The sequence below is a fragment of the Rhinoraja longicauda genome, chromosome 4 (genome assembly GCF_053455715.1).
Source record: "Rhinoraja longicauda isolate Sanriku21f chromosome 4, sRhiLon1.1, whole genome shotgun sequence".
Taxonomy (NCBI): domain Eukaryota; kingdom Metazoa; phylum Chordata; class Chondrichthyes; order Rajiformes; family Arhynchobatidae; genus Rhinoraja; species Rhinoraja longicauda.
In genome coordinates this window covers 23,532,512-23,546,771 of record NC_135956.1, presented here as the reverse complement: position 1 = coordinate 23,546,771, position 14,260 = coordinate 23,532,512, and the positions used below count along the sequence as shown (strand labels likewise).

At 41.2% G+C, this 14,260-nt stretch overlaps 1 protein-coding gene across 1 annotated transcript; it reads right to left on the bottom strand.

Annotated features, from left to right (window-relative positions):
* Positions 1–331: 331 nt before the first annotated feature.
* ube2v2 (ubiquitin-conjugating enzyme E2 variant 2) lies at positions 332–9,684 on the bottom strand. The gene is made up of 4 exons (XM_078397371.1): positions 9,539–9,684; positions 3,836–3,975; positions 1,932–2,057; positions 332–561 (listed from the first exon to the last, which is right to left on the bottom strand). Exons 1-4 carry the CDS (start codon positions 9,552–9,554, stop codon positions 415–417), a joined length of 429 nt encoding a protein of 142 aa, XP_078253497.1. The 5' UTR covers positions 9,555–9,684; the 3' UTR covers positions 332–414.
* Positions 9,685–14,260: the final 4,576 nt, after the last annotated feature.

The following is a 14,260-nucleotide window of genomic DNA, read 5'->3' as shown; positions in this document are numbered from 1 at the left end:
TTAGTTTGCATAACATATACGACAACCTAAATTGTGATACAGCTTTCATTGAGAAGTTCAAGAACATGCTATTATATACACCAACCACTGCCTTTATTAACCAATTATCTTGCATAACATCTGCTATGATCAATCAATAAATGACTTAGTTTCACTCATTTTTATCTCTGCCCCATCTATGTAAAAGCATAGATTGTAAGTTGCTTTCTTATCATCATTATCATTGACTTGGTAAGAGCAATAAAGCTACTCATCCCCACTTCAAAATTTATTCTTGCCTGGGAACATCACGGTGTGGGCATACATTTCAAGATTTACAGATATCTAGGTCTATTTTAGTGGATGTTTATTATCGTGGAAATTTGACAGCAACAAGAAGTGAGGTTTTGGAGAGTGATTTTGAATCAATTAAAATTAATTGCTGTAAGTTTGTCCTTCAGGAGGCTGTGAAATCTTCACATTCTCTTTGCATGTCATCATACGCCGTAGGTCTTGAAGTACAGCCTTAATACTATAGGAATTTTGCCATTTTGATAGAACTGGTATGCTACGTGAATCCACCTACAAGACAAAAAAATTAAAAGTTCACTAACAGTTTTTAACATCCAACTAAGCCATTGCAATGTAAGGTAAAATAACCTGGAGATGAATAAAATAAATTCAACCTGTACAATTGCTATGGAATTTAAAAATCTAGATTATGAAAATTATCCAGACTTCATTAGCATGATCAATGGTAGATACAGATGTGAAAATGTCACCCCAAACTATCTTTCACGTCCTTAGCAGGTGATATACATAAGATCAAATATACATTAGATTTAAGACTTTACTAGAGTTTCTTAAATTGACATTCTTAAAAGGAAAATGAAACCACACAATAGTTAAAGTAGTTACATTGCAAGACATTTTGAAGGAGCATCAATAATTCTGGTACCAAAGTAAACGAGGAAATTATGAGGGATAATGAAAAACCTGACCAAATTAGTAGCTAGTAGGGAGTGGGTGGGTTGAAGTTTGAGGAGGAGAATTTCCTATGATATTAGACTCACCCTGCAGTTGCACAAGGACATCTGGCATTCATGCTCACATGCAAAGATGTACATTTATGTGGGCCAAGATAACACGTAAGCAAAGTTATTCAGTGTAAGTGTCAAAAATGTGGATCTCAGTTCTGCCATTCCACTTAATTAAATGCATTTGCTGAGATTTTCCACTTACACATTTGTTGAACTTGCTCCAACATTGAACTCTTCATGGAGTCCAGGACAGATGCAATACCCCACAGCTTGCCAACTGGAAATATGCTAATTTCAGGTACCCCAATCATTTGAATGAAGAGAAGAAAGAAGAGGGGCCAGTTTCAGGTCACCGGATTTTTTTTAAATGATATTAAGTTTAATGTATTTAAATATTTTCAATGCAATTGTGTCCTTTTAATTTGCAAAATGTTAAAAATATTACATTTTTACAATTAACATTTTAAAGGCTTTTGAATGCCAGACACCCAAACATTCAATCAGCTCTGCAGCTGGATAAACCAACTTTTAAAACATTTCCGTGGAATTTATGATCAGGTCTTGCTCAAGGTTCAATCGGATTTAACTGAGTGACTCATCATTCCTAGGAAATTGTAATCCGTTGTATTTCCCCATATCAATCGGGGATGATTTGTAGTAAGTAAACACCAACTTTTTTTACACATCCTTAACAGCTGATTTTTCAAACTATTATGGGCAAAAGCACATGCGCTGGTCACCAACAATGTTTTCAGACAACAATAATGTGCCAACATTAAACAAGACGCAGTGCAGGAGGAAGTAAGAAATCTTCCAGATGGGGCCAGACGACTGGAGATTAGCAGGACAAGTTATAAAGATTTTACAGTTCCAACAAATCATTAAACAAATGTTATGTATCCGATCACTCACCGCTCCATTGGAATTGTTGATTCCATTCATATTTATTTTTGTTACAAATCTAACAGTTGGAGCTATCTCTGGATATTTACTTCCACATTCTATTTTCAGGCTATAAATTCTGTTTTCAAAGCAAGTCTGAAAGAATAAAAAACATTGGATATTGTAAAATAAATACAAAAGCAGAAATACCGATGCTGATTTTTGAATTATGAATTGTGTCTCAGCAATAGAATTCCTGTCTGACATTCTCTTGGCAATGAAAAATGCCAGTTTTTAAATATTTGTTTGGAAACAAACCTTATCACTCCGAAGTACAAGTCTGAAGAAGGGTCCTGCCCTTAACGTCACCTACCTAGGTTCCCCAGGACTGACCCAGAGTTACGCCAGCACTTTGTGTCCAACAATGCCAAGTTGTCCATTTATTTCATATCAGATCAAAGGAGAAGGAATACTCGACCAAAGATCCAGGCAAATCTTTCCTCCCACTTATAATTCACCTACCCAGTAATTCACTGCTTCTCATCCAGAAGCTCCTGCTGAGCGATATTTACCTAGTCGACTGGTCAGCATTGACGATATGTGGGGAAGCCATTTGTTACCGTTTAACAATCTGTAAGGTCCAAAAACATTCAATATGCTAAAAGCATTAATTTCGTCCAAGCAAGACAAGTCTACTGACGGGCAATCAACTGTAATTGGAGAAGATTCCCACCCCCAGCAAAAGCAGTACAAGTTAACGTCTATCAAATTAAAAACTATTTACAGAGTATCTAATCCTGTGTCAAGCCTGCCAATATGATATCCACATGTGTCATGTGGTAATTCCAGCATACGCAACTAGATTTCACTGTGACACCAGTTTTGCTCGAATATGATTTCTCCAAGCTCTCTTTTTTCAATTGCAAACGTTGTAAAAATTCTATCCATGTGACTAAAGGCTTCACAGACTGAAGCAATTTAAAACACATATACTGGTGTTCATAGCATTGAAGCTGAAATAAGGTCGATCAGCTACATATACATGCAAGGAGTCATTCAGCATGGAAAGAGTCCATTTGGCATAGAGCACCAAATTACACTAATCCTACTTTATTCTTACCCCATTCCCATCAACTCCGCACAAATGTACACTGAATAACACTGTAGACACTAGGGGCAATTCACAGTGGCCAGTTAACACACACATGTATTTGGATTGCAAGAGGAAAAAGGAGCATCTGAAGAAACCAAAGGCTTCACAGGAAGATGCAAATTCCGCAGATAGCGCCCAAAACCTGGTCCCTGGAGTTGCAAATGGAGCAGTTTGATGAGCTCTGCCACTTTCAGAATAAATTGGTGTGCATAACCTTCAAACACTAGGCTCAATTGCTAGGAGTATGTTAACAAAAACTGAGGGATGAAAATGAAAAGTCCAGCACATACTATGTCTATTTCAGAAAATTGAGTAGAATATACCAAAGCCGAAAATATATATCTTTCTGGGTTACCCTTAGTTGAGGGCAACCTGAGATGCCAGTGATTTCCATGAACTACTGAACCTCTCTACCTTTTATCTACTGGTTTAAGGCAGCTGAGCACAACAACTATATTCTGGTCTGAACAAACATTTTCTGGTTATCAGTCTCAAGAAGTGTCCAGACCCGAAACATCACCTATCCATGTTCTCCAGAGATACTGCCTGACCCACTGAGTTATACCAGCACTTTGTGCATTTTTTTTGTAAACCAACATCTGCAGTTCTATCACTCTCCCATTTTCTGGACTTCACAGCTATTTTGAAAGAGCTCCTTTAGTACTGATCATATCACAATTGGGACAAATTACCCCTTTTGTGAAAGCTAGGGAACATGATCTCCTGGATTTAGCATAAAAAAAGGAAATTGTACTTTTACGTTACTTTGTTATTTACTGACCCTGGGCGGCCCAATAATCATTCCTGTCCATCGTGTGAGTGTCATATCTTCATCATCCTCGAGGCCCCAGCTCACTGTCCCATCACCTACTCCTTTTTGGCCTTCTTCAAGCTCTTCCAGCAAACAAAAATTACGAGGAACTGTTCAACATAAAACAGTTAGTTGTTAAGCCAACTTCAAGACCTATGATAATGCGTGAAAAAAGTTCAGGTCGGAATAATTTAATTCTTTAAATATATCTAAATGTTCTTTCAAGCGTAATAGAATATACAGTATACAATTCCTTAAGAACCATCTGTAAAATTTGTAATGTTTACAGCAACTAGCTACAAAAATAATTTCAGAATGGATTTTATCATCTCAAACATATTCTTGCAATGATGTTTCCAATGCTTGCCGAAACTTGCAATTTTCTCTTACCCCTTTTCCTCTTCCAAACTGTGCTTTTTGAAACCTACTTTGAGATCACACATTTTAACCTCTCATTTCGTTCAGTGACAAAATGTATTTGATGTCCTATATTTGCAAGATATAGTCTTGATGGTTTTCACAGTGTAACGAGCTGATAATGGAAAGGAAATAGGGGATCAGGCTAAAGTGAAGAGGAAACTCAACTGCATATCCTTAACCAAAGTGTATGGAAGGATTGCATAAATAAAAGCATAAAGACTAAGTATAAATTAAAGTGAGTTTAATGCCAAACAATAGCTACAGAAAAATAAAAAAGATAGTGCCGAGAAAATTGTGGAGTGGACAAATGTCTTAACAACTCCCAATTGAAATGACAATAATCATCAGAAACATTCAGAAAATTTAAGAATGGAGAATACATGCCAACAACATCTGTATCCTGTGGGTTTTTTTAAATGGCAGTTTTCCTAATTAGTAGCGGATGTTTGAGAATTAATGTGTTTTGAATGTGATGGGAGTAAGCTAAATATTCATAACTTTAAACAGAAAATCATGGATATTTAGCTTGTTCCCATTAAAAAAAATTATTGGGCAAAGTATTAGGGATAGAATTAACGTACATTTGGAATGATAGTGGCTGATCAGGTACAGTCAGTAAGGCCTTCTGGGGAGGAAAGCCTGCCTCAGTAATTTGAGCTTTTTGAGGAGGTGATGATGATTGACAAAAATAGGGTGGTAGACCATTTTATATGGACTTTAGTAAAGCAGTTGATAAATCCCCAAATAGTAGGCTGATCGAGAAGGTTAAAGTACATGGAATTCAAGGCAAGCTGACTAATTGCATCCAAAATTGGCTTGGAGATAGGGGGAAGAGGATAGTTGTGGAAAGACTGTGGCGTATTGCAGGGATTGGTGCCAGGATCTTTGTTTTTTGTTGTGTGCATTAACAATGTGAATGTTAATTAGGAGGTGAGTAATAAGTTTGCAGATGGCATGAAAGTTGGTGGTGGCTTGTTTAGCGAAGAAATTTGCCCAAGGCTACAATATGATCTGGATCAGATGGAAAGTTGGATAGTGCATTGGCAAATGGAATTTAATCCTGACAAATGTGAGATGATGCATTTTGGTAAACCGAACAGGGGTAGGACATACTGTAACTGGTAGGTGCTGAGAAACGTTGATGAACAGAGACCATGAAGTTCAAGTAGCATATAGGGGTAGATGAAGGCAGTTCATGGCAAAATATAAAAGTTGGGGCACAACATTACAAGTTTACAGAATACTAGTTAGACTGTACAGAGAACTTAATAATATGCCAAAATCTTTCCTGTGTAATACTAGTTATCACAATATATGAAGGATGGGGTTATACTGGACAGCATGCAAAGGAGATCTACCAGGAAACTGCCTGGTCTGGAGGACATAATTATGGGGAGAGATTGGGTATGTTGAGAGAGAAAGGAGTTGTAAAGGGGATTTATGAGAAGGGTTTATTTTTCGTTTTATAGAGTGTAGTTGAAATTTGGAAGTTGCTGCCAGAATTGGTGAAGTCAGATACAATCGGTGGGATTTAAGAGACATTTATGCAGGTACTTAATCATAGAAGGATCTGACCTGATGCAAACAAATGGGATTAGATGGGGAAAAAAGTTTGAATGATGTGATAGGCCAAAGAGCCATATTCTGTGTATCGGGCTGTACTGTATATAACTATGATTCTCCCTGCTTCAAAGAATGCAAATCTGCCTTTCCTTAACCAAACTATCAGCCTATCAACCCCTGGGATCTTTCAATACTTAATTTATTTCCTCCCTAGCAAGCATATGTATTGTAAAAATCGTTGACATTTTCCACCTTATTGTTTTCACTCATGAGATCTAAATGTCCGATACAATGTCTGTAATATCTTTTGGATATCCAATATTAACAAAATAAACGCAAGGTCATCCTTCATACCCAAATCCCTTCTCTCCTAAAAAGATACAGCTCCAAGGACAACAGCCATTTGGCAACACTAACAGATTAATCAAACAGAGCAGATTCTTTGAACAGCTAGAAATGCTTAACAGCAATGGCACTTTTGAATTATTTCTGTACCTGGTCCATCACAAACTGCTGAAAATACTAGAACTGTATTCTTTGGAGTTGAAAAGAATAAGGGGTGATCTTACCGAAACAGAAGATCATAAAGGAGCAAGAGAGAATAAATGTTGAGATGTTTCCATTACTGGGAGAGTCTCAAGCAAAAGGATAATTATAATGGGGATACCCATTTACAATTGAGGTGTGAATGTCCAGAACTTCCTATTCTTTCGGGTTGTGGAGACTAAATGACTAGGGGGCAAATACATTTTTGAAAGTAATGAGAGAAATTAAGTGGAATGGGAAAAGGTATAGAAGAGTTGAGGCCTAGGTAAATCAATCATGATCATATTTTTGAGGGCTTGAGGGGCTAGGTGACCCGCTCCTGCTATTAACCTGCTCCAGTTGATAGAAAAAAGTTTGGTTATATATTATGTTGCAAATCAGCCAAATTCAGCCTGCTTAACAGACCAAGCACCTCAGGCATATTCAAGTCTGCAGATTTTAATAAGAACCATTATTGCCACAGTCAATATTATTAAATCATTTTCAACATCAACTACTTATGTGGCCTCCGTGGTTTATACTACGTGACAAAACCTAGTTTTAAAGGGCTAACATTTTGCAGTTTCGTATTACATAGTTGTACGAGCCACTAACTTGGCATTTTCTAAAAATAAATATTCCCTATTAGAGGACTGAGTTCAGTGGTCTATCTTTTCATCTAGGGATTTACAAATTAATCCATACATTCTTTTCAGACTGAAGGTGCTTACTGCCCTTTTCTCTACTCTTTATGACAGGATTCACCAATCAATTAGGATGTTACTTTTCCACGATTTTTGAGAACATCTTTGTAGTGTTTTCTCTGTTCTCCGGGAAAACTATAATGATGATGGACTCGACTTTGGAGTAGAGTGCTCATCCTGCTAAAATGGTTAAGCACAATAAGAAACTCAATGTTAGCTGGGTGAGGTGGTTAATACTGGTTTGCCTCGCCTGCCAATTGATTTTACAATGGTGACAGCTCTTCGGTACCAAGGCACTAACTACGTTTTGTGTGTCTCCAAAGTAGTAAGAGATTACTACTGCTGCTCAGTGGACTAAACTTGAGGGCTTGGTCAATTGATCTAGTCAGTCAGCCTATGACCTTATTGATGTGATGCAAGTAGTGAATTTTGAGAGAGGTCTTTGATCAGGAATGGTTTCCAAAAATAGGAAAGTGATCCACATTTTCCAGTCTTTCATTGTGAGTCTTGACAATTGGGGAGGGGAGAAAAAATGTGGTGAATTCGCTGAGGCTGATTGGTAGATGACTTCAGTTCAAAGCAAGATATGTACTCTAATTCAGTCCAGCAAGGTCATAAAGAGATACAGAAACAGGCCATTCAGCTGACCACAAACCATCCATTTACACTACCCTATATTAATCACATTTTTATTCTCACCATAATCTCATCAACTCCCTCCAGTTTTACCACTCACCTACACATTTGGGACAATTTACAGTTTCCAATTAACCTACCAACCCATGCATCTTTTAGGATGAGGAAACCCACATGGTTACAGGGAGAACAGTGTGTCTGGGGTCAGGGATTAATCCATGGCTCCAGTGCTGTGAGGCAGCAGTTCTGCTAGTGATGCCTGTGTTACCTTAAATAAAAATCTCGCAAGTAAGTGTTCAATTTGAGAGTCATCCAATCACGACTGAAACTGCCACTAGATCCAAACATGCGGCTCAAACTCCCAATCCTAGAATTTTGTGATATGTTGCACGATGACCATCTGCTCCACCGAACTGGAGCCTAGCCTAGGACATGGATATTTGCAAACATTATCAATGCTGGTGTTTGATGAATTGTGGAGATGCAAATTAAACAACTCATCCAGTAGATTAAATCCATGGCAACATGACATTTGTTGGAGGTAAAGAGTACCCCTGCATGAGGTGGATTGGGGATGTCAGGGCAATGCCAGTGTTGCTCTTCTCCACGCTGCACTGGGTCTGTGGAAGACCCTTTAGTCAGTATCACATCCTGCATGTTAACATATAGAGGATGAAGAATGGCTAGAAATTGGAAGACAAATTTGAGGTGGTTTTCACTATATCCCTCCTGCTCACTAGAATGAAAGGCTTTCATGATGTCAAGAAGGCCACACAGCAAATGTTGTTGCTATTATTTCTTCTATAATTTGCCAACCAAAACTGCACACAATACATCAAACGGGTTTGTGGCAAATTTAAAAGAACTTATTCACTTTTCAATTCCCTCTAAAAACAAGTTTTGATGTTTTATTTTATCACCTACCTCTCAACAAGTTACCATCAGGAAGACTTAAAATCTTGAAAATGATAACTATCAGAAGTACCTGAATTGAATTTAGTTTGCATAATTTTACAAAATGTATGTGCGTGCGTATGCGGACCACACAAATTGGATTATTTAGGAGTGAACAATAGACGACTAATATCCTTTCAAGAAACTCGTCTACCATAAATAAGTAGTCAAGTTAGTTCTACAAAACTGGCTTGAATGACAAAATATAATAGTTACTTCCGCATTGTTACAGCTGTGATGCAAATTAACGCATACACCACAGCCTAAATATTGAATTTCGTTTTCTTGCAGTAAAACCGAACAGCACTAAGAAAAGCTACAGCATGTAACACAACCGAAAGTGTCTTTCCTTCTTGCTTAAAGGCAAGCAGGAAGGCAAGCTTCTCGCCGAGGTGTTGGACAGGAAGCTGGGATTAGTCCAATTAAATGAGGAGGTATGTGCATTTGATGTATTTCAGGGAGCAGGCCATGACACGGCTGGTGGATTAAATGCAGACACCTGCACCAGGGGAAAACAGCCGCAACTCCGGGCCGCACATTTTCACCGATTAACCCGTAAACCGAGCATGGTCACTGACGGCCTGCAAGTTCCACCTGGCTTCGGCTGCACGGAGTGCCTTAAAAGGCAGCAACATCGTGCGGCCAGCGCCGGGGCTGTCAACCCACAACCGCGGCTCGTTTTGTCCGGGCCACCCTCTACCCCTGGGCTGGGCCGAGCGGGCGGAACAGGGACAAAACGCGAGAAGCAGGAACGGAAGGAAAGCCCGGCCCGACCCGACCCAACCCGGCCCGACCCAACTCAGCCCACCATACCACACCCATACCAACTCAACACAGCGCACCCTCTCCAGACCGCGCGTTACCCTCGCACCTTGGCAGCCTGACATCTTTATCGGAGCCCGAAGGGAAAAGCCGGCGCCGCCGCCGTCGCTCTCACGTGACCAGGGCGCGCTCCCGCCGGCGCAGCGGGCGCGTCCGCTCGCTCCCGCGTGCGTGCGGGCGACAGGCGGCTCGTGCTTGCGCGCGCTCTCTCTGGCCCCGCTCAACGACCGAAGACAGACCAAAGATACTAGCGGAGCAAGATAGACCACTCGATCCTAAAAAACCGCAGTCAAGTCAAGTCAAGGCGCCATTTTAGTAGGCAGAAACTTGCAGAAACATTTAAAAAGAAAAATAACAAAAATCTGTGAATTGATAAATGAGTTATATTCTGCATTTTTTAATGGTATCATCACACATACTGTTTACACTGATTACACTGTAATCACCCCAAAACACTGATTACACTGCGAGAGGCGTAACGGACGGCGGGTTTTGCGTACGACACTTCAGTATGGGTGATCTCAACGGGGTGGGGTCCATCTTGTTCCTCTAGTATCTTTGCTGAAGACAGACACCAAATGCTGCAGTAACTCAGCGGGACAGGCCGCATATCCGGAGAGCAAGGAATGGGCGACGTTTCGATGCAAGACCCTTCTCTAGACTGAGTCAGGGAGAGGAGAGATGTGAAAACGACAGATCAAAGCAGACGAGATGTGCAGGAAGGATGTGTAGGAAAGAAAAACTTCAGGTGCTGGTTTAAATCGAAGGTAGACACAAAATGCTGGAGTAAATCAGCGGGTCAAGCTGCATCTCTGGGGAGAAGGAATGGGTGATCTCCCTCTCCCGTGACTCAGACTGCAGAAGGTCCTTCTCCTGAGATGCTGCTTGACCCGCTGAGTTACTCCAGCATTTTGTATCTACCTCAAGTCAAGTTTATTTGTCACATACACATACACGATGTGCAGTGTATGTGCGAAAGTGGCAACGCCTGCGGATTGTGCAAAAAAAAATTACAATTACAGCATATAAATTAAAATTAATACAGAAAAGAAAATTTAGTCCCTGGAGTTATAATAGTTAACAGTCCTGATGGCTTGTGGGAAGAAACTCCGTCTCATCCTCTCCGTTTTCACAGCATGACAGCGGAGGCGTTTTCCTGACCGTAGCAGCTGGACCAGTCCGTTGCTGGGGTGGTAGGGGTCCCTCATAATCTTGCTCACGCTCTGCACCTCCTGATGTATAGGTCCTGCAGGGGGGCTAGTGTAGTTCCCATGGTGCATTCTGCCAAACGCACTACTCTCTGCAGGGCCATCCTGTCCTCAGCAGAGCTGTTCCCACACCAGACTGTGATGTTGCCGGACAGGATGCTCTCTACAGCCCCAGAGTAGAAGCATTGAAGGATCCTCAGAGACACTCTGAATTTCCTCAGCTGTCTAAGGTGGTAAAGGCGCTGCCTTGCCTTACCCACCAGTGCGGCAATGTGTGTTGTCCATGTCAGATCCTCTTTGATGTGGACTCCCAGGTATTTAAAGCTGCTCACCCTATCCACAGTAGACCCATTTATTTCCAGTGGCGTGTACGTCCTTGGATGTTGAAGTCCACAATCAGCTCCTTAGTTTTTTTGACATTCAAGGAGGCTATTGTCCCGACGCCAGTGGATGCGGGTTTAACCTGAAGATAGACATAAAACGCTGGAGTAACTCAGCGGGACAGGCAGCATTCTGACTAGAAAGAATGGGCGATGTTGCGAATGGAGACCCTTCTTCAGACGGAGTCACAGGGGAGAGGGAGGTTAGAGCTATGTGGAAGGGTAAGGTGTGAAAACGACAGATCAAAGCAGACGCGGCTCAAGGAAATGTTGGCTTGTAACTACGAGCCATACAATCAGCAAAAACAATCAGGACAGTGGTACTAGTCTGAAGAAGGGCCATGACCGGAAACATCACCCATTCCTCCTCTCCAGAGATGCGATCTGTCCTGCTGAGTTACTCCAGCATTTTGTGCATATGGACAGAGAAGAATAGGATATACAGAAAGAATTGCACAATGTGCATACAGAGGTTTGCCTCTTTCAAGCCAAGTACCAATATCAAAATTGATAATCTTTAAAATGGATGTCAAATTTACCATTCCAGTTTTCAGCCTTACCCTGTGGCATTGCCCCCTAAATCCTGTCAGATCAAATCTTCTGATTTCATTAGAAATTATAGGGCAAGGGAGAAGGTAAACTACTTTCTGCTTTATTTTAAAGCTGTTAATTTAGAACCTAAAAAAAATATCTTTAGAGCCACGGAGCACAGCAACAGGCCCTCCAGTCCAACTTGTTCATAGCACCCAAGATGCCCAATCTAAGGCAGTACCATTTGGCTATGTTTGTCCTAGATCCTAAACTTTTCCCAGATTAAGAAAATATACATTACTGATCAATAAAAACATATTTATTGCATTTACTAAATCAAGTTATTTAAAAACAATAACTTTCATTTGTTTTAGGAAGAGCAATGAAGTAGCAACCAGGTCAGTCACACAGCAAACAGGCCCTTCTGCCCAACTTGTGCATGCCCATGAGGATGCCCAATCTTACCTAGTCCCATTTGCCTGCATTTTGTCCACATCCTTCTAAACCTTTCCTATCCATGTACCTGTCCAAGTATCTTTTAAATGTGTTATCGTACCAGCCTCAACAATCTCCCCTGACAGCATGTTCCATATACCCAGCCACTCTTTGGAGTGAAAAAGTTGCTCCTTGGGTTCCTATTAAATCTTTTCACTCTCAGCCTGTTTTCACGATGTAACACTATAATATTCCCCTTATGATCTTATACACCTCCATAAGGACATCTATCAGCCTTCTGCACTCCCAAGGAGAACAATCCTGGCCCACCCAACCTCTCCCTGTACCGCAGGCTCTCAAATCCTGGCAACCTTATGCAGCTTCTCTGCACCCTATCCAGCATAATGACATTCTTCCAAGAGCAGCATGACCAAAACTGAACAATATTCCCAATACAGCATCACCAAAATTTTGAACATCTGTAACATAACATCCCGATGTCTTATAATACCTATTGTACCAAATGCCTACTTTACCAGCCCATCTGCCTGTGACAAACTTTGTACATGTACACCTAGATCCCCCTGCTCTGCAACATTCCCCACGACCCTACCATTCCGTCAAGGTCCTTCCAAAAATGTAACATCTCACTTATCTGCCCACTTGCTTAGCTAATCAATATCTTGCTGTAACTTTTGATAACCATCATCACTGTCTATAAGAACACTACTTTTGAGTCATCTGCAAACATGCTAATCACACCTTGTACACTCTCATCCAAATCGTTGATATAAACCACTAATGGAAATGGGCCCAGCACCAATCTGAGGCACTCCAGCCTGTAAGCAGTCTCCAGTCTGAAAACCAACCTTCCACCCCCACTCTCTGCTTCCTTCCACAAAGCCAATTCTCTATCTAGCTCTCCCTGGATCCTATGCAATTCAACCTTCCAGAGCGGCCTACTATGCCGCAGGACTGTATTAAAGGTCTTTCTTAAGTTCATATAGACATCTACGTCCTTATCAACCTTCTTCAAAAGAAAACCCAAATCAAATTCAGAAGATATGATCTGCCATGTACAAACCCATACTAATTTATAATGGTATACCTGTCAGGGATTTGGGAGTGGGGGAAGGAAAGAGGGTAACCAACCTACAGAACTCCTCCCTTTGTTAACTTTCCCACCCTCTCAAGAGTCAGTGTGAAAACAGGCCCTTCGGCCCAACCTGCCAACATGTCCCAGCTACACTAGTCCCACCTGCCCGCATTTGGTCCGTATCCCTCCAAACCTGTCCTATCCATGTACCTGTCTGTTTCTTAAATGTTGGGATAGTCCCTGCCTCAACCTCCTCTGGCAGCTTGTTCCATACACCCACCACCTTTGTGTGAAACATTTACCCCTCAGATTCCTATTAAATCCTTTCCAGCATATAAATTATGGTCCTCTGGTCCTCAATTCACCTACTCTGGGAAAGAGACTTTGTGCATCTACCCAATCTATTCCTCTCATGATTTTATACACCTCTATAAGATCACCCCTCATCCTCCTGTGCTCCAAGGAATAGTCCCAGCCTACCCAACCTCTCCCTACAGCTCAGACCCTTGAGCCCTGGCAACATCCTTGTAAATCTTCTCTATATTCATTCCAGCTCGATAACATCTTTCCTATAACATGGTGCCCAGAACTGAACACAATACTCTTAATGCAGCCTCACCAATGTCTTATAAAACTGCAACTTGAGCTCCCAACTTATATGCTCAATACTCTTGCCGACCCGTGCAAAAACACCTTTTTGACCACCCTATCTATCTGCGACCACCTTCAAAGAACCATGCACTCGCACTCCAAGATCCCTCTGCTCTACACCACCCAGAGCCCTACCATTCACTGTGTACATCCTGCCCATGTTAAGACTTCCCAAAGTGCAACACCTCACATTTCTCTGTATTCCATCAACCATTCTTCAGCCCACCTGGCCAATCGATCAAGATCCTACTGCAATTTTTCACAACCATCTTTACTATCTGCAAATTCACCCACTTTTGTATCATCTGCAAACATGCTAATCTTGCCGTGTATGTTCTCATCCAAATCATTGATATAGATGACAAACAGTAACGGGCCCAGCACCGAACCCCGAAGCACACCACTAGTCACAAGCCTCCAGTCCAAGAAGCAACCTTCCACCATCACTGCTTCCTTCCATGAAGCTAATT